General features: G+C 40.7%; 3 protein-coding genes across 4 annotated transcripts; 1 reads left to right on the forward strand and 2 right to left on the reverse strand.

The window, feature by feature from the left end:
• The first annotated feature begins 4,326 nt into the window (after positions 1–4,326).
• LOC118406781 (multiple epidermal growth factor-like domains protein 11) lies at positions 4,327–12,860 on the forward strand. Of its 2 annotated transcripts, none has more exons than XM_035807103.1 (10): positions 4,327–4,367; positions 4,567–4,655; positions 5,111–5,202; positions 5,533–5,556; positions 5,906–5,998; positions 9,158–9,280; positions 10,249–10,377; positions 10,672–10,853; positions 11,300–11,445; positions 11,986–12,860. In XM_035807103.1, the coding sequence occupies exons 1-10, from the start codon at positions 4,347–4,349 to the stop codon at positions 12,098–12,100; spliced, it is 1,014 nt and encodes a 337-aa protein (XP_035662996.1). In that variant the 5' UTR covers positions 4,327–4,346; the 3' UTR covers positions 12,101–12,860. The 2 variants fall into 2 exon arrangements, with proteins under 2 accessions (XP_035662996.1, XP_035663004.1); XM_035807111.1 differs by having other exon boundaries at positions 10,678–10,853.
• Positions 12,861–14,850: 1,990 nt separating this feature from the next.
• Positions 14,851–16,550, reverse strand: LOC118406771. The gene is made up of 2 exons (XM_035807090.1): positions 16,307–16,550; positions 14,851–15,802 (listed from the first exon to the last, which is right to left on the reverse strand). The coding sequence occupies exons 1-2, from the start codon at positions 16,544–16,546 to the stop codon at positions 14,939–14,941; spliced, it is 1,104 nt and encodes a 367-aa protein (XP_035662983.1). The 5' UTR covers positions 16,547–16,550; the 3' UTR covers positions 14,851–14,938.
• Positions 16,551–16,657: 107 nt separating this feature from the next.
• LOC118408875 (gamma-aminobutyric acid receptor subunit beta-2-like) lies at positions 16,658–18,959 on the reverse strand. The gene is made up of 4 exons (XM_035809738.1): positions 18,808–18,959; positions 18,226–18,308; positions 17,299–17,436; positions 16,658–16,845 (listed from the first exon to the last, which is right to left on the reverse strand). Exons 1-4 carry the CDS (start codon positions 18,846–18,848, stop codon positions 16,658–16,660), a joined length of 450 nt encoding a protein of 149 aa, XP_035665631.1. The 5' UTR covers positions 18,849–18,959.
• Positions 18,960–18,965: the final 6 nt, after the last annotated feature.

Here is an 18,965-nt window from a genome sequence, read left to right on the forward strand (position 1 = left end):
TGCTATTTTTCTACCAACACGATAGTGTTTGTCCCTTATTAACCACGAATTCAATTATTCAGCTATTGTGTTTATACCGTCTTTTTAAACCCCCTTTATTAGAAGAGCTGCATGTGGACTACTCATTGATCACGTCTCGGGAAGTGTTTTGACGGGTCCTATTCAGTGTACGCCACTACGTGGCTAAACGTGACAGAAATGCTTCTGTCGTCAGAGAGAAATATTAGTCACAGACAAAAATTTAAAACAAAACTGAAGAAAAAAGTTACTGGGTATAACTGTATTGAAATGGTTTGTAGAACTTATGGTCGCCATAAATGAACATCAAAAGTGTCCTCGACGTTTTCGTCGAAGTGATTGAAAACCGTCCACCCTTCAACTTTGACATCATGAACTATTTTACGTGGATTGCGCACAAAAAAACTTTTCGTAGTGTACGAGTTAAGGTGCTCACTTCTGCATAAGTCCCATGTGCCACACTATGAAATCACCACCATTTGCATTTACCAATGAACTCTTGCAGCCTTTTATCAGAACTATAGAACTAAGTGTCTAACTAGCACAAATGCATTTGCTACTCTTTGTTGCATATGTTGCAAAGTTCTATTCCTCTTCAGGAAGCCATTGAGTGTTTCAATCATGCAAATGGTGTCCAACTTAACATGCATAATCTTTGTCTGATGATATTCACCCTTTCTAACCTACCTAGAGTGTACAAGTAACGTCCGTCAACGGTACTCTGAACCAAGCTGCAAATCAAAAGTAATTGCTATCTGAACACTATCATATAAAATATATGCGAATCGATTCCTAATGTGCATAATCTACGTATCATTATATTGCACGTTTAAAGTTGCCAACTGAAACTCCCCATCAGTTCGAAGAAAGCTGTCAGAGGGCCCTAAATCTAAGCCACTTCTTTTTGAGCACAAAAGCTATCTACCCACCACCGTACCCAAGTACCGTGACCATAGCTCGGTCAGCAAGCAAGTGAGATAAACGAACCCAAAGTTCTGCCGCAGTACATTTATTTGATTGTTCAAGACCTATCCGCAAGTCAAATTTCGTATCAACCCATCCATAGCTTCTGGGAGCTCATTTGTGTGCTGCTGTAACACATAGACACTGTTACACTTTAAAAACACAACAAAAAAACGGAGTACTAGCAGCACATGCAGCCACTTAGCTTTCTTTAGTGTTGATTTTTCCTTCGCATGCGATGATAACCATTCAAGTTTACCGGGGCCTCGATTTCATAGACGCTGCTGTATCAGTCAGCAAGTCCGGTACTAGACGCGCCATACCCGATAACTGTAATCTCGAGGTATCCACATTCAAACTGTTCCAACAAGTTTGGGCAAATACATATGAGTGTGAAACTTTGCACTTTGTCCATGTTAAGCTTGTGTCAGGATACATATATATTGTTGGCAAAAATATAGAATATAACGATGTCTATTAGCGAAAACGGTTCTGTGACGTCAAAGTTACTGTTTCGGCTTATATCTTATAACCTCTAATGATGTTATACACGAAATTGTAGCCGCTATTTCAGACCAGGCTTTCTCTTGTAGCTCGCCGATGAAATTTGTATCTGCGAAAGATTTTTCAATCGTTGTGGAGTTGATGCTGGTACTGCTACGTTCAAGTAGAAACAATGGCACCCGGACCACTATTTACACTACGTGTACTATGGATGTGATGACTGGTGGCAATCTAGTGAAAATTTTACCGAGGGATTATCCAAAGGCTTTAAAAACAAAAGAGACGTTACCCATTGATATATTCCGGTAGCTTCGTTCTGCTTGTAAAAATGTTTATTTTTCAATGGCTACTCAAAGATCAGTGGCTGGATCCGTGGCAAAATGAATATATGTAATTGTTTATCAAAGGCATTCATTGTTAAACATCATTCTGCCAGTGCCAGATACTTTGGGGACAAGACTACTAATATTGAATTAATGCACGTTTATTGTATATTTGTTCTCTAAAAAGCAGCAAAGTTCAGTTGCAGCAATGTAAGAATGTGGTATATAACTACATTTACAATGGCAACACTATGAGAAACTTCATAAGTTTGATTACTGCGCATGCTATGTTCTGTGCATGTTGATTTCATCAAGGAGAGTACGGTACATGAAAAAGCTCGTTCTGTCACTATAAATTGAATTAAAATGGGGATAGATGTGTTTGATATGTCTGTGTCATAGTCCAGGAGTTAATCCTACAGAACACATCACACAGTTGTGTTATCTTGGCAACGCTTCACTACTGTGATGATAATCGCCAAAAGATTGGACATATAGGTACAAATTTCCTTAAGACAAATATCATTAAGACAGATGATTAATATGCGTCAATAATGCAATGCGCTGTTACTCATAAATGTTCTTTGGATTACCTCGCTTGTGCATTACGAATAGCAAGCATGTGTGCTTCAATACGAACTTTTAGTATTTAGATTTACTAACTTCGAAAATTTATAAGTTAGATTTGATTGAGTAAATCATCACCGCACTATCAGCAATCCCAGTATATGTAGATACTGTAGCGGATATTGGAAAGATTGGAAGTAGAGATAGAGAGATATTTGTGATCAAACTCTGAGATGAAAATGTCACAGTAGAATTCCTACTTGGATTTCTGAAGTATAGATACTTGATGAATGTCATCATTGTGTCTATCCGTCGTTTAAGTCACGCTTGTAGAGAAAAAGAACACCTTTGAAAAAATCATTATTCATTCGCATTATTCATTTCAACTCTGTTGAAACTGTAATTTTTCTATCTATGCACTCTAACTTGTTTCTGCTTGATAACAAAAACAGTATTTAATGGTGAATAATGATACCGCAGAAGCGAATTCACCGCCTGCTTTAGCACATTTATAACGTTTCCCGGTGGCACCACAATAGAATAACGATATGGTAGTCATTAAAGGATTATTCTCCCTGGATAGTGTGTAGAAAACAACACTGGACAACGTCGCAGTGCCGTGTAGCATAGCATCTCATTAACTTCCTTAATGATGATTGGTCATATGATGTTGATTTAATTATCATACGTGGTGGACTTTGCCGTCATTAGGCTTGACTTATCGTAATCCCCCTCTTCAACTTTGACTCCTCCCCCTTCCACGTACATATGTAATGGTGATATGGTTTGTTGACACATGTTATACTTTCTGCATGATCGAGTAATGCAACATGAAACGAATCAATAAAGCAGATAGCGTAAACATGTATAAACACATCCACTAACGAAAATGTGAACTACACCAAAGAACTACGTACTGTAGTGTTATGTTTTGCAAAATATTCTTAATGTACTATGAATAGCTCAAGTGTGTAGACCTGCTATAGCAAATACATACATTCTTTACGATCTAATGTTACCCTTGTTCCTGATGAACACGTTTCCCCACAGGTTTGGAATGAAGAGCTGGCAGACCAGGCTCATGAATGGGCGCTCAATTGTACAATCAAGCACGGCTATCCTGAACGCCCCAATTCGACATACGGCACTCACGTGGGTAGGTATCCCTATCTTTCACCCAAATCATCATTACCGTCTCTCCTACCCCGTGTTTCATACTGCTTATGTACAGAGTTGTCATCGATACTGCTGAAGTGGTAAGTTTTGAACGATGGAGTGTACACTGCTAAAGAACGCATTCCTCCTCCGCTGGCAACCTGACCGCGCCATAACACGGTAGTCCACCGCCCTGCCTCTCACTGCGGGCATCTAGGTGTCCCTGTCGGGGTCCACTGTTTGATTTCAGACGATAAACATAATGGGTAGGATTACACCACCGGACATGGAAGCAACGGTACGATTCCTGTTGTTATGACATTGTTGCTACACTATGGCAAGAGGCATGACATAATTCGAGGCTTAGTTGTGTAGTAGAAAGTTTTCGCCTTTGGATTATTTTCTGTTTTGGTACAGATTTCGAGGGATCGTTGAGCAAAGACATTTAAATTTTTACAAAGGAAAGGCTAAACAATTAGAAGAAATCGCTTCATCTAGTTTTTTGTGTGCAATTTTCATGTTATTTGACAATCTTAAACTAGCCGTAAAGAGTCATACGGGCAAAGAAGTAGTCTAAGACCTTTATAGAAGAACATAATATTTCAAACCATCATCACAACAAAGACACGCAGAGATTTCCAAATTTTCTGCTTTTTTCCTTCTTATTATACATCAAGCATGTTCAATTGTTTAGGGCAAAACATCTGGCTTAGTTCGTTGGCCCGTATCAACCTCACCGTAGTGATCCAGAGCTGGTACGACGAGATCGACTTCTATAATTGGGAGGAGACCAGATGTGAGCCGCCACCTAACGGGATGTGTACGCATTACACCCAGGTAAGGCCACCAGAAAACATTTCAGTCACAGATGAATACATTTATCATGACTCGATCTCTGTGCAATGTGTCTACTTCCCCTAGCATCCTGGTGGATATTTCATAAGATAACGTTCTATATACCATGTGTGAAGTCATATTCCATCATGTAGAATGTTTATGTGTGCAGTGACGTACCGATGCTGTTTTTGTCCCCTAGGTGGTGTGGGCTAGTACTACTGATGTGGGCTGCAGTTACTACCATTGTCCCAACGGGCATGCAGTCGTGGTGTGCAACTACGGGCCCCAGTAAGCCTTTTACATCATCTGTTAGCTTCAGCAGTTTGCAATAGCCATAATTAAAACGATAGGTTTAGTATCTAGCAGTACTGAAAACTCGCCGTTCATCGTTATGAAGTCTGCAATGGACAAAAGACATGTATGTAAGTGGCAATGTGTAAAATACCCCTGTCATATCTCGTTAATGCTTCTTTTTGATATCGAATATTTGTACGCTTTTAGCGTACGCATCTAGAGGCTGAGATAGAGCCGATATAACGTTACGACAACCTTTCCTTCGCAACTACATTTTGTTTGACATATGCACGTCTCTCAAAAAAGCTATCATTTTTTAAAACCTGTAGTACGTCATATGTAACAAGGGCTTTGCTAATAATTTGGTTTAACTTAGTATTAATACAGTATAAGTGCTCTCGTGGCATTGCTCTGACTCTCACGTGATTACCTTACCGCCGTTACTTCAGGGGAAACCTTGCTAACACCAGGCCCTATCTGGAGGGCCCTCCCTGCTCACAGTGCCCAAATAAAGAGGGGTGGTGCGACGAGGGACTGTGTGGTGAGTGTGTCTATAAAATCAGGGGCGCCACTATACGTATCAGTATTGAACTACATCAGGTTCGAAAATGGCGCTGCGATCATGGTAGCATGTCGTAAGAGCTCGACAGTAATTCATGTCCACCAGGACAACAACACTTTCCTTTAATTTGTGATATACCCATGCAAGGCGTGGAATATTCCCACAGGCAAGTTACGTAAGTAAAATATATGTGAGAGTAGAACATAGTGACATCGACTTTGCATTTGTTTACAAAGCATTGAAAATCCATGCCCATCAAAAAAAATCACGGATTTACAAACTAAACATGTTTCTTCTGTTTGTACATAGTTGATTGTCCTGCACAAAACTGCGGTGAGTAATTGTTCCTTATCTTATCCCAGCGGTAGGTTTCAACTTAAACAACACATTATTGACAATATCTCGTATTCTAAACATATCATGTACCTATCCACTCGTAGTCAATTCAGACACGTTGATGCCTGTCATAGTCTATGATATTTCAGCCTTCGTCATCTGGCTTGCCATATAATTATTAACGATGTATGTAACAAGACGTACGCTGAAGATGTACAAAGCATATATCACGACTTAGTTCCAAGCAGACATAACCATGTGGACCAAAATATGAAGGAATGGTTTACTCAATTGGAAGATCAATATTTATGAAATTGTGTGAGTAATGTTGAAGATCCTTTTTCAGATTGTGCACTAGATTGCAAGAACTGCGGAGAGATTAACAGGACCACCTGCACGTGCACCTGTAAAGACGGCTGGGATAGTCCCGACTGTTCAGGTATACACGTACCTACCGGTCACCGGCATTGTTCGGCAACCATAGATTTAACGTTGACTTGGACTACAGTTGTGATAAACACCCCCACCCCTGAGGCGCCGACAAAAATAATAAAAAAACGGTTTAATATGCTAAGGCGCATCTATATACATCTTACACGTTTGTTGTGCGACACTTACCAACGCTATGATAGAACTATCGACAAGAATCTGCGCCATGTTTTCCGTCACAAAACTATTACATTTTGTACAACAATGATTACCTTTGCCAGAATGGCTAAGGTTATGTTTTCGGTTTGGTGGTGTGGTTCTCCCCGTTTGTGAGCAGCATAACTCGAGAGGACTTCGATGGATGCAGCTGATATTTGGTGGGTGGGTAGGGGTGTGGAAGACGAAGGTCGAGTTCGATAATAGGCCTCCTAGCGGCTTGCTAAGGTACTGCAGCAGGACCTGCATGCTTGATATCTCGCGTTCCGGACATGCTGCGGTCGTGATTTTTGAGCGTTAGGGAGCCCTTAAAGCAGGGAGTGATTGCTGCGAGTTTGGGCCCCCTAGTGGCTTTCATGGAAGTGCGGGCGCCGGTTTAATTGCAAACTTTTGTCTGCGGACAGCATAACTCGAGAAGACTTCGACGGATGCAGCTGGTATTTGGTGGGTGGGTAGGGGTCTGGGAAACGAAGGGGGAGTTCGATAATGGGCCCCCTAGCGGCTTCCCTTGGTACTGCAGCGCAACTTCCGGGTGTGTTTTTCCATCTTCTGAACATGGTATGGCCACGAGTTTTGGGTGTTAGATAGCTGTTGTGCTCAGGAGTTAGTGACATAAGTTTGGGCCCCCTAGCGGCTAGTGTAGGGATAGCAGGGGCATTCTTGTCGAAAACTTCTGAAGCAGTACAACCCCACTCCACCTTAGCAGCTGTCACCACAGTTGAGGGGTTCCTGGTCCATGAATTGGACTGGCCTATGATCAGTCAGTACTGTGAGCAACCTGATATTTCAGAGGTGTAAAGGTCAGACCTTGCAAATGTGTTAGTTGACCCTTAGGCCATATGATCAACTTGGCAAGCCAAAATGATGGGCTTATGTACATAACAACGGTCTTAGTCTGTATTCTTCTCCTTCCTTTGAGTTTGAGAGGTAGGTACACTGTCATCTCTCTTTTCACTACATGGTCTCAATTTGAGCTGTCCTTGCAGTAGTCTTTTAAAAGCCATTTTCAGTCTCAAAGCCTTCATGCATTCAAGTCTGTCTCCAAAGAGTCAGCTTGAACTATGTAGAACATGTATCTTACCTTTTATATCATATGGTTGTGAGATTTGGGGCAGAGCTAATTCAGAAGACAATTGCCCAGCAGAAATTACACGGAGGTGATTTTGTGGAAAATCTTTTGGGTGTACATAGAGATACAAGGAACATGAGGTAGTAGAGCAGAGCTTGGGACATTGTTCCCAATTGACTTACATATATTTAATGTACAGTCAAGTTGTGGCTACACTTCAAACATTCAGACTTTTTAACACATCCCCTATTGTGAGTAGGCGTGTCATCAAATTGAATATGAACTGATGAACAGCTGTAAGGAATTCAGGTTACAAGGCGTAAGGGAAATTTGAAACGATATCGGTTACTTTTTTCTATGGATGTCTGAATTCACAGTTAGACAATAAGTACATAATGTACATTGTTAAAAATGTGGTTGAAAGATATATATATCCAGACATGTTTTCATTGACTGTCTACAAAAAAGTAAAGAAGGGATTCTCCAGGGAATATTATATAAAATTTTCTAGATAAATATGTGGTATGGTGGGCTTTGTGCAAATTTAGAAGTAGTGCCTACCCCCTTGCAATTGTGACAGGGTGGTGGAAATGGTACTTGTTTCTCGATGCTTTAAGCTTGAGGGTGACTTCTGAACAGTTTCATACAGCTAAAATGCACATTTGTGGAGTTATGGTTTTCGAGCTGAGGGGTTGCCGCACAAACCTGGACAATAGACTAAAACCACTGCGACAATTTTACATTTGCCAGAATGGCTAAGGTTAGGTTTTGGATGTGTTTGTGTGTCTGTGTGTGTGTTAACAGCATAACTCGAGAAGCCTGGGATGGATCCTGATGATATTTGGTAGGTGGGTAGGGATCGGGAAACGAAGGTCAAGTTTGATAATGGACCCCCTAGCGGCTTGCTAAGGTACTGCAGCAGAAACTCAACTTTGGACGAAATAACTCTACAACATGTTGACGGATCGTCATGATTTTTGGTATGTAGATAGAATGAGTGATGACTTACATAATGAGATACTAATTATGCACATCAACAGCTCATTTGCATAATTAATTAGGAAAATTTATAAATCCACAGCATTCCATGATAGGACTTTCAAACTTGTCACATATGTAGCTGGGAAGGAGAGAAATGGCTATAGATATCAATTATGCAAATGATGACCTCATTTGCATTATTAATGAGAAAATATGAACATGTTGACGGATCATCATGTTTTTTGGTAGTTAGGTAGCGTAAGTGAAGACCTACATAATGAGATACCAATTATGCAAATCAACAGCTAATTTGCATAATCAATTAGGAAAAGTACAAAAACCCACTGCATTTCATTATAGTACTTTCATCAAAGTTGTCACATATGTAACTGAGAAAGAGGGAAGAGAGTAAGGGGTGTATTTTATTAAAGACTGAAAGAGAATAAGTCAAGAATGGATCAAAGGATCATCATGATTTTTGGTATGCTGATAGCTTAAGTAATACTTGATACAATTTGATATCGATTAATGGTAACTTGGGATCTAATTTGCATAATCAATGTTGAAATTTTATAAACCAACTCCAAGCATATGATTATAAAGAAAATGAAATGAGTAACGCATTTGTCTACAGACATCATTCTACATAACAAACCTTGTTATTTGGCAAAGGTATGTGTTCGTGGAACTCTAGTTGTCCATGCCGTGACTTTCCAAAGAATGTCCTCAATTCGCTGTGGTATGCCTGTCGGCAACTAAACGAACACGGATTTGAATCGTACACAGTCATTGTATCTTTATTCTCAACGGGACTTGAATTGCTTTTTGATTTTTCTCTTTTCTCAAAGGGATAGCTACACTATATTTTCACGTATTCCATCTCTGATGACTTTTCCTCAATAGTGCCATGTGAAAACGGCCATGCCTACTGTGGCGCGAACCCCGGATGGCCGGTTCCAGCATACTGCACCATGGATGGATTCGCTGTTGTAAACGATTACTGCAGGGAAATGTGTGATCATTGTGGTAAGAACAACAGCGTGTATGTTTAATACATGTTTAACATCCTCTCGAGACAGACCCGCCGTATGGACACGTTACTACATGTATCAGTAAAACACGATGACTTTCCGTGCCAGCCTGCGAACCCCCCTTCTCGCTACGTTTGCTCTCAGGTTAGCAAATCAGGTACTGTTGTTGTATGGAAACCTAACCGGTCAGTTACCTTGCCGCGAGAAGGTCGGATCACAGGCCGACAGGACAGCTCTAAGATATGTGCAGGCGGCGTGGCTGGCATGGGAGGATGAAAAGGACAGCCATTTGTGGTTGGGGAGTAATCTTGGGTCAGTTGCAGTTTATTGTTGTGTAAACATACAGTATTTTTTTGGAAAAAGCCAACGCCTCTACAATCACAGCTTCTCTTTTAAACCATAGAAATCAGAATGGACAACTTGATATTTGGGACTTCGTCGGAACCATGATATCGCATTTACAAGTGCGGTAGAAAGGCAATAAATTTACAGATGATGTATACAACATGCTATCTCACTTTTGACAAGGGTCAAAGCAAAAAATCCAATTTTATCCAAAATTAATCTATTGGCGACTTTACTCGAGTTTGGAGTAGGCCTATGTTTCATTACACAACTGTACAGCAGTATCCCGATAAGTTCCAGATACCATTCTCCTATACAGATTTTTAGCTGAACCGGCGTGATAGATCTAGAACTAACGGATCTTATGAATCCAAGTTCTAAGACACGAGTTCAGCTCTGCGAAGGAGAATGTCAGAGTTATTCATTTCTGAAAAACAATGTCTATCATCATTGTCACAAGTCACAAAGTTACAAACGCAGCGGGGAACATGAAGTGTCTCGACATCTATTGTTTCTACTTTGTTACAAATTTAGTGGAATGTACAACAACGATACACATTTGTAACGTTACACTGATTTCACGATGAAAATATCAAGTTACCTTTCGTGATTGGCTAGACTTTGCCACCCCCGGTGACCCGAATGCATGCTGTGAGGGACAGATGTGTTACAACGGCGGTTACCTGGACGAGATGACCTGCCAATGTGTCTGTCCTGAGGGTTTTGGAGGAATAGACTGTAATGGAGGTGAGTATCAAGGACTATTCTGCTAAAACTAGTATTGATAAATATGATCTATATCGTGCAGCATACATGTAGATATGTTAACGAAATTGTCTAAAATTAATGAAGGAATGGTGAGTTGATAACAAGAAGGTAAGTGTGTGCCTGGTCGACAACTTATTCTATCATAACCTTAGCTTCAGTTTAATATCTTCAACCACTAGACACTACTCCACCCATGGCCACCGTGAAGCCACCCATGTTGTACACTGAGCCGACTAAGCCGTGCACTTACTAAATCTCCCATACCGCACACAGGAACAGGAACAGGAACAGCCGAACCGACCACTAAACCAACGGTACCGACCCCGTCAACACCCGGTCCATCATTGGAGTGCTTCGTGTGCAGCAGTGGGAATGTTACCGAGACGGACCCCTGTCATCTCGAGCAAGAACCGCACGCAGACACGGAACTATGCGAACCTGGCGAGAGCTGTATTGTACGATGCCTCCGTTTTTGTATGCCACATAGACAAATCGATTAAACCCAAATTGGATTTATCAATATCCTGTGTGAGTGCTACATTGATAAAACATTATAATTTATTTTCACCGAGTTGTATCATAGAATCCTTTTCTGTTGGAAACTATTTCATGCGAAGGCCGAACAATGGATAAATAATTCAGCACCAGGGACAGAGACATATGTTTGCCATCACTGCGAGGCAAGATGCTTTGTAGACACAGTTAGCGATGTACTTTAGGGTGCCTAGCTACATGTTTTAAGGTTCAAACGCAACGACTAGCAAATTCACATTCAAGTGCGGTTTTGTGAATATTCCGATACCTATATTTCCTACACAATCGCCCGTGACTTTCGGATCCTGTTTTATGTGTCATCGTTTTCTTTGATACTCGTAAATATGCCTACAAAATCTCTCCTTAGGTGAGGCAGACCGTAGATTCGGATGGGCATGTGCTGGCCGTGAACAGGTCTTGTGACATCATGAGTGACTGTGGCATAGAAGATGCGCCATTCACTTTCGAAGCATTCAACTTGATTGAATGGCGCTACTGCTGCAACGAACACCAGTACGTTCGGATGCGTGAAGTTCTTTATTGTTTATAATTGCACTATGATCTGACACGTGGCTCAATTTCAACGGCCTCTACTGGCCAGTGAAAATGTCTTGAAATAAGAATGGCGTGTGTCTTTTTTGGGGAGGCGATGTGGAAGCGAAATAAATAAATATCTTAGGGACTAACTTTCTCTCAACAATAATCATACATCTATATATCTATGCTAGCATTAAAAACATAAAAATGGTAATAAACATGCAGTGTTGTTTAACAGTGTGGCACAGATCCCCAACTCTATTGGATGATTATGTCATCTTAGATTTATGTGCACGTTTCTTGATCTTTAATTTTTCATATTTACAAGAACGAGGGTTCCCATGGGAATAGAACATGGCCACAGATTGAGCAATGTTTGGCACATATGACTCGGTCATGACCAGATACAGACATCTTGTCTTTTGCACATAAATAAAATAACGCAAAAATGGTAATAACGATAACCCCCTGTTGTATCATATTTGACCACTTTTCACTCGTTCCATGTATTTGCAGGTGTAACGGGGAGCTGTTGCGGATGGCGGGATCAGGAAGCACACCGATGGCTCCCCCCACACTGGCCCTTCTCTTCTGTCTGGTACTGGTGGCGTTCCCCATTGTCTGGGAATAGCAAAAGTCTTTTACATCGTCAAAACGTATAGGGCATACTTGCTCCAGCATGACAACACACAGCCCGCTATTGAGGCATAAATCAAAATTATTACAGCATTTGTTGACGCTTCACAAAGGCCAAAATTGACAGAGGGATCAACACAATTATTGCTTTTACTACCATCCTTTTGTGTCTATTTCACTAATAAAATTATAATGGTCGTGTAAATAAGATTAAAGTGATATATTTGTATGCGAGCCTTTAAGCGGCTAAGTCGTGGCTAATGTTTGGTCTGTTAGTTTTATTAGTATTATGTGATCGACGGATCGTGTTTCTTATACGTCTTCCCCACAGTTGAAGAAAAGTATGAAATCGAATGCGTTTCACTATCTTAATACATTGTATTAGTAAGAGTTTTCATGTCGAGTCCGTTTGGCGTGTATTTGACCGGAGACATTGCCATGTCATCTACACACTATAGTGTAGAAGGTTTACTCCTTCCTATGACAAGCACGCTTGTGTAGGGTTGTGTCTTACCATGATGGTGAAGACCTGAAGGAAAATGTTTCTCTCACATTTCGACATAACCCCGAAACTTCGGCATTTAAAGAGGGCTCAAAGCTAACCGTACGGCTGATGCATTTTGACAGTTTGTGTGTCCTGGCTACTTGCGGGTGTTTGCCATTCTTAAGCTTGTGGCATGATGGGGCATTTGTTGTACTTAACATGATTTGGATTAAGAAGGTGTTTTGTTTTTTCAATAAATGCAACTGTATGAGAAAAAGAAATGTTGTCCTTTTTTGCCTTCTTAGATAAGGCGAGTATAGGTAAGGTCTACGAAAAGTAAAGCAATTAGTACAATGAAATAAAAGCCTAGCGTCGTATGTTGTGTCTAATTCTTATACTTGATGTCTAAGTATCCATTCACAAGCGCTATACCCAACACAATAGCAATCTCTGAAGAACTATTGTCTCTAAGAAACCAACTTAAGGTTAATGGCAATTGAATGTATCTAGAAGTTTAATGGTATACCTAGCTCCCAAAAGACACTACCTCAAACACCCACAATGACAACAGTTGTTCGAGACACCGTGAGTGTCATCACTGGATTGACGATTAAAAAACGCCACTTCTTAGTTTACAGATTGAAATCCTTAAGATAACTTTGCTTTAAATGCCCACGTGGTCAAGGTAGGGTAGTCCTTCCGGTTCTATCTTATTCTTGCAAATCGGAACCAGTCGCACACCAAAGATACTTCTCACCATGATGCGATCAAGCGCGAGTAGTAAAAAACCGCGTCCGATAGCAATATTTTTTTCGAACATCTAAAAATTTGGGCATCGATTCAAAATGATTAGCTTCGCCAAGAAGATTATGTTTTTGCCTGACTTGGGTCTGTATGTAGGTCAACAGGATATAACTCGAGAAATTGTGGATGGAACTTTTTTATTTTTTGCAGGTGTGTAGCGGCTGTTGAAAGGCATGCCTAGTTCGAAAATGGGTTACCTGACGTTTTCCTACGGTACATTAGCGAGCTTGGTATTTTGTTTTTGTTTTTTCGGGAAGCATAAGTCAAAATGTAGCTGGGCGATTTCCACGATATTTGGCAGGTGTTTAGCGGTTGTGGAAAGGATTGTCATGTGCAAGAATGGTTTAGCTACCTTTTACCTATGGTGCTGTAGCTGGCTTTGTATGTAAGTGCGTTTGTCTGTGTGCAAGATAACTCGAGATGTTCTTGATGGATGCTAATGATATTTGGTTGATAGGTAGGGGACACAGAAAGGAAGGTCAAGTTCGATAATGGGCGTCCTGGCGACTTGTTTTGGTACTGCAAGTGAGCATCAAAGTTTGCGCCTAAATTTTCCAGAAGTGCCAGGTTCATGATTTTTTAATGGTGGATAGCTGTTGGTACTAGGAGTCAATGGTCTAATTTTGGGCCCCCTAGCAGCTTGTTTGGAACTGCAGTGGGTCTTATAGTTTGTAGCTCTTAAGAAGGATAACTGCAGAGGAGATTGATGGATATTTTTTGTTTTTGGTAGCTAGGTACTTTGGTTGATTATCAACATCTATTTGATATAATTACTTAAGGAAAGTTATGCAATTAACAGAAATAAACAGTGTTTTCTATATACAGATGCATCTCATTTTGACCTATATTTAAGGACACAGCTGTTTGCCAGATGTTTTGCCTGAGAAGCCTTGTGACCTGGACGCCCTAACACTGTGAAAATCCTCTTGACAAGCATGAAATTCTGATTGACCGGGGATGCTACCAGCCAGGTCATCTTTGGTCACAGTCCAATGCCCCCTATCATCAATACTATTCGGCCAGGCTGGAGTCTGGTAGAGACTACATGATTTTAATAAAGCACTATGATTATGAAAGTTGCGCTAGAAAGTATCACAACAGTGTACATAATTCCATTGTCACCAGTTGGCCAAGAAAGTTATCTTTGGTAGCATTTGTGGGTTTGTAAGGAACACAAGTTCATGCAGTCATTTGCTATTGGGGTAGGTACTATTTAGTAATACATGAAAAAGACCTTAAAGTATTAATAAAGGCATGATTATTTGGCGAAGGGATGTGTTCGATGAACTCTAGTTTACTAGTGATATAACAACCTCGTTGATAATTTTGTTTTGTTCCTAAAATAACATCTTCGAAAACAATTTGTTCTCCAACAGCAGAATGGTAATTAATGAGATACACGTAGAACGAATACAACATCAAGCAACTGTCATCTACATTAGATCATGTGACTGCACATACATACATGTACTTTATATACAGTATATCTTACGGTACGTATACGAATATTACACTTATAAATATATAGAGAGAGGGAGAGAGAAATTAATCAGAAGATATCTTCATTTCTAATACATACAAGACAATCAAATACATTATATTGAATACGACGAACGACAAGGGGAAGAAGATCCGAGATATCTTGTCTATCCGATTCACATTTTTGTCCACCACGAATTTTTCTGTGATTTTAGACATCCTTTTGTCAAGTCCAAGAAATAACCTACCCCCGGGCACTTTCGTGTTCTTAGACGTTGTTTGTGAGTCTTCTTCACTTGAAGACGCATCTTCCTCAACCCTTGTGTTGGTAGTACTTCTTTCCTTATCACAATCAGGTGCATGACGAATTGCTCCTTGTCTTTGCAATTGCCTCTTATGATGGGGCCATGAGTAGAAAACAGTTTCATGTGAAAGAGTGCTCTTGCGGTTCGGAGACGCACCTGCATCTCTGCTCATCCTCCGTACCCTTCTCCGCCCAATCTCCGTCGTGACGCAACCGACGTCACCATCGACCTTAGTGTATCCATGATAGGATGACCGATGACGCTTTCTGCCCAATCTTGGGCGTAGCGTTTCTATCTCGATGATGTAGCTATGTGGGGCTCTTCGCGTTATTTCAACAGACGAATTCTCAATCCCCAGAGACATGTCCGTATCAGTGCAACAGCCCGTCCCGCAGTCGTGACTTATGTTTGTGACGTCTTGTTCCAAATCTAGATTCCTCGTGACTTCCGGATACACCTTATTTCTTTCTATCCTTTCTTCACACATTTTTCTATCTCTATCTTCTCTTCTTGACCGTCTTCGCGCCTTGCCGGTTCGGGTGAGATCAATGACGTCATCAGACCCGCCATCCGAGTGGCCACACGAAGAGCCCTTCTCCCCCATCTCTCCACTGGATTCCTGCGACTAGGATATTCAAAGGAATAAAAGACATGTAGATTATGTCCGTTAAAATCTATCGAGATATTTTCAGGGGCGAATGAATTTTAGGGATACAGGTAGACTATTGAATATGAAAGAAGAAAACATTGCAATCATTGTATTGGTAAGACATAAAGATACCATGTTGTATGGAGTTCAGTGTCCATGTCCCTCTCAGATTTAGAAATACAGAACTTGTGAATCATTATTGTCTAAGCTATAGTAATGAAATTAGAAATGGGTCTATCAATGCCTCAAAAAGATAATATTTCACCATAGCCTGCAGTGATTTGTAAGTGGCCCTACCAAACGACGCATAGGGAAAGTATTGCATTAGTGTAGTGATCATTGGTGGAAAAAGAAGAAAGAACCAATCTTATTCGTGAGGATAAATGTGGATTCGGCATGTAGCATTGTACACAGATTTTGGGACAAGTTGAGCGAACAGGTGTTACACTAGTCTGCCAGGATTTTAACCAGCTGTCTCACCTCTGAGAAGCTGTGGATGCCTGCACGGTTCCTCAGTTTTCTCATAGCGCCCATTTTGCGCCTCCTCTGCATGAGAGCAAATGTGTAGTATTTATGATTGACAGCCGCGTACTCGGCCACCGCGGTGAAGACGTATACCAGGCACACCCCCAGGTACACGTCGATGGCCTTGATGTACGACACCCTGGGGAGTGTACTCTTAACTTTCGCCACGATGTTTGTTATGGTCACTACGGTCATGATTCCTGAAAGGAAGGGGGGCTCATTCATTGACAAAGACTGGTGCTGTTCGGTCGGAAATTTGAGAAAGTTCACATTTTTTCATTCTACTTCAAAATTTCAATTCACCCGTCACTTATTGATTTGTTCTTTCGGCCGGAGTGGCTGTAGAAGACTTCTGGCGTTTGACTCATCGGGGGCGACCCAGACGACAGCCAGGGAAAGACCCACAATGAAGCCTGCTGGGATATACGTCTCCGCCACTACGTGTCCCATATTCCTCCGAATAACGAAGAAAACCGTCAATCCTGAAAAACTCCCTTCAAAATAGAAAATGCAAGAAATTAGGTTGGCAACAACTCTCTACCGTCAACTGAGTAGTACATGCTGGACGGAGCACATGTCATTGCTATAGCTACGGGAGATAAATGACGCATTGCGTCTTCACTGAAGCAGGCAGGTGCTGGCCGCCATGGTGGTGCACATTCCATGGATCTTTGCTCACACGTACAGTGTTTTTGTCACTTTATAAGTATTTTACTATAAACAATGCCAGAAAACGCTTTATCTACATATATGGTTCACTAAAATATAAGCAGGGACACTAACATGGCGTGTACCAAGCGTAGGCGTCAGGTAAAAACGCTATTATACAGACTATATTGTCGTAAGGCTCCTTTCAACTTTGCTAACTTGTTGTTGATCTGAAACGTGTTCTCACCTACTCAGATTGTAAGAGCTTGTATAACTACACGTAGATAGACGATACACACCAGTGCTGTATGTTGACGTAGTCGTGAGGAAGTCAAAGTTTTCAATCACAAAATCAGCCAGACTAATTTTGCTGAAGCCTCGGACGGATTGCCTTCCCCTGTACCAGTAGTAGGCGACGTCTGAGGTAGTGTAGCCATCTGTACAATGTAAGGTTATGTTAAAAGCTTTCCTTAAGATTCATACCGACTATGTGGTGTGTATAAAGAGAATACATTACTTATGCTATTATCTATTTCATCCGGGGCATATTTGCATAAATTTGCTAATGATATCTTTACACACAAAAATGCACAAAAGTTTGGAGACTTCGTAACGCAAATGGCCTTTACAGATACAGATACAGGACGTCTTGTTTCATTAAGTATGCAACTAAGGCTGTAGATAGCGAAATCTATTCCATATGATAGTCTTCTTTATCAGAATGATGTATATTGTATGTGTGAAAGTCATGGCAGAACTTCATGTTTAATTCCCATCATAATTATGCATATAACTTGTAAGTTTGTAATACCTACTCTATTCAAAATACTACAAGCCCTGTCACAGGTATGTAAATCCCAGCATTTTACCACAAAGTATAAGTGACACATTTGCTATAATTATGCAAAGTTACCGTAGCAAATTAGGCTCTTATTTGTATAGTTGGTATCTGTTTATGTTCCACCTGCCATAAATTGCATGCATTTAAGTCATAATATGAAAAACAGTGGAATTTCAGGACTTTCCAATTAAGGTGCAAATCAAGTTCTGATTTGCAAATTTTTCTTCCATCGTGTACATCCGTGTCTAATCTATGCTGTACATGTGTTATAAGAAGTGCACATATTAGTTTCAGGTAATGTGCGTAGCTTAAATCACATTTGGATACACGGAAACGTAGTCTTTTTATCAGTATCAATACCTCAGATAAAATCATGAATACCCACATGTTTCAAACAGCAGGGTGCAGTTTTGAGTATCAAACGGGAACAGTTGCATCTTCATCCAGCACGAAGCGATGGTAGTTAATCTACAAAGCAAGAACATCAACTGAATAAAACACTTCGCCATACTTCATCCAGTCTGATGTAATTGTCTAGCATGCAGAATGTTCCCCTACAATAGCATTGGCAAGGTCTTGAGTTCAAACCGGATCATAGCGTACCGAAGAATCCATTAAACGGTACATGTACTGGTTTCTCTGCTTGGCACTTAGGGAAATAGTAAAACACACACTCGCCTACATTGCACTAGCCCTCTGTTGTAGTGTTTGGACAACTGTGTGTCCCAGGGGCTGTATGAACGCCTCTATGTAATTGTTGCTGAATATCAAGTAAATTCTAAAGACTGTACATGTATAGTCTCAGCCCATACAGTATTGCTGTACGATAAAGTTATCATAATTGTCATTTTCCCTTTTTTCTAAGATATTCCTGTTAGTCTGCCAACGCAATGCTCTGTAACTTAAAAGTTCCCTAGTACGTTAAGTTCCCTAGTTAAGTTAGTTTTTAAGATGGTGTAAGATGTACCTTAGCTTATAAAGTACTCTCCCGTCTCTGAATACATGCATGATCTGTTGGTCCTTGGTGACGTCATGGAAACGGGACCCTTGCCCATTCTTGATGAATGTGTCCGGACGCCAGAGCTTCAAGGTGTCTTCTCCCAGGAAAGCAATCTTCTCACCGTC

This window comes from Branchiostoma floridae, chromosome 2 (assembly GCF_000003815.2).
Source record: "Branchiostoma floridae strain S238N-H82 chromosome 2, Bfl_VNyyK, whole genome shotgun sequence".
Lineage (NCBI taxonomy): Eukaryota > Metazoa > Chordata > Leptocardii > Amphioxiformes > Branchiostomatidae > Branchiostoma > Branchiostoma floridae.

What these genes read in the sequence shown, in the direction of transcription:
- LOC118406781 (XM_035807103.1), top strand. Translation starts at nt 4,347, where the DNA reads ATGTGTACGCATTACACCCAG. An exon ending in AACCTGGCGAGAGCTGTATT is followed by an intron (nt 10,854 to 11,299) that starts GTACGATGCCTC and finishes ATCTCTCCTTAG; the next exon opens with GTGAGGCAGACCGTAGATTC. An exon ending in TACTGCTGCAACGAACACCA is followed by an intron (nt 11,446 to 11,985) that starts GTACGTTCGGAT and finishes ATGTATTTGCAG; the next exon opens with GTGTAACGGGGAGCTGTTGC.
- LOC118406771 (XM_035807090.1), bottom strand. Translation starts at nt 16,546, where the DNA reads ATGACCGTAGTGACCATAACAAACATCGTGGCGAAAGTTAAGAGTACA. An exon ending in GCATCCACAGCTTCTCAGAG is followed by an intron (nt 15,803 to 16,306) that starts GTGAGACAGCTG and finishes TGAATATCCTAG; the next exon opens with TCGCAGGAATCCAGTGGAGA.
- LOC118408875 (XM_035809738.1), bottom strand. Translation starts at nt 18,848, where the DNA reads ATGCATGTATTCAGAGACGGGAGAGTACTTTATAAGCTAAG. An exon ending in AGAGTACTTTATAAGCTAAG is followed by an intron (nt 18,309 to 18,807) that starts GTACATCTTACA and finishes CTTGCTTTGTAG; the next exon opens with ATTAACTACCATCGCTTCGT. An exon ending in TACGTCAACATACAGCACTG is followed by an intron (nt 16,846 to 17,298) that starts GTGTGTATCGTC and finishes TCTATTTTGAAG; the next exon opens with GGAGTTTTTCAGGATTGACG.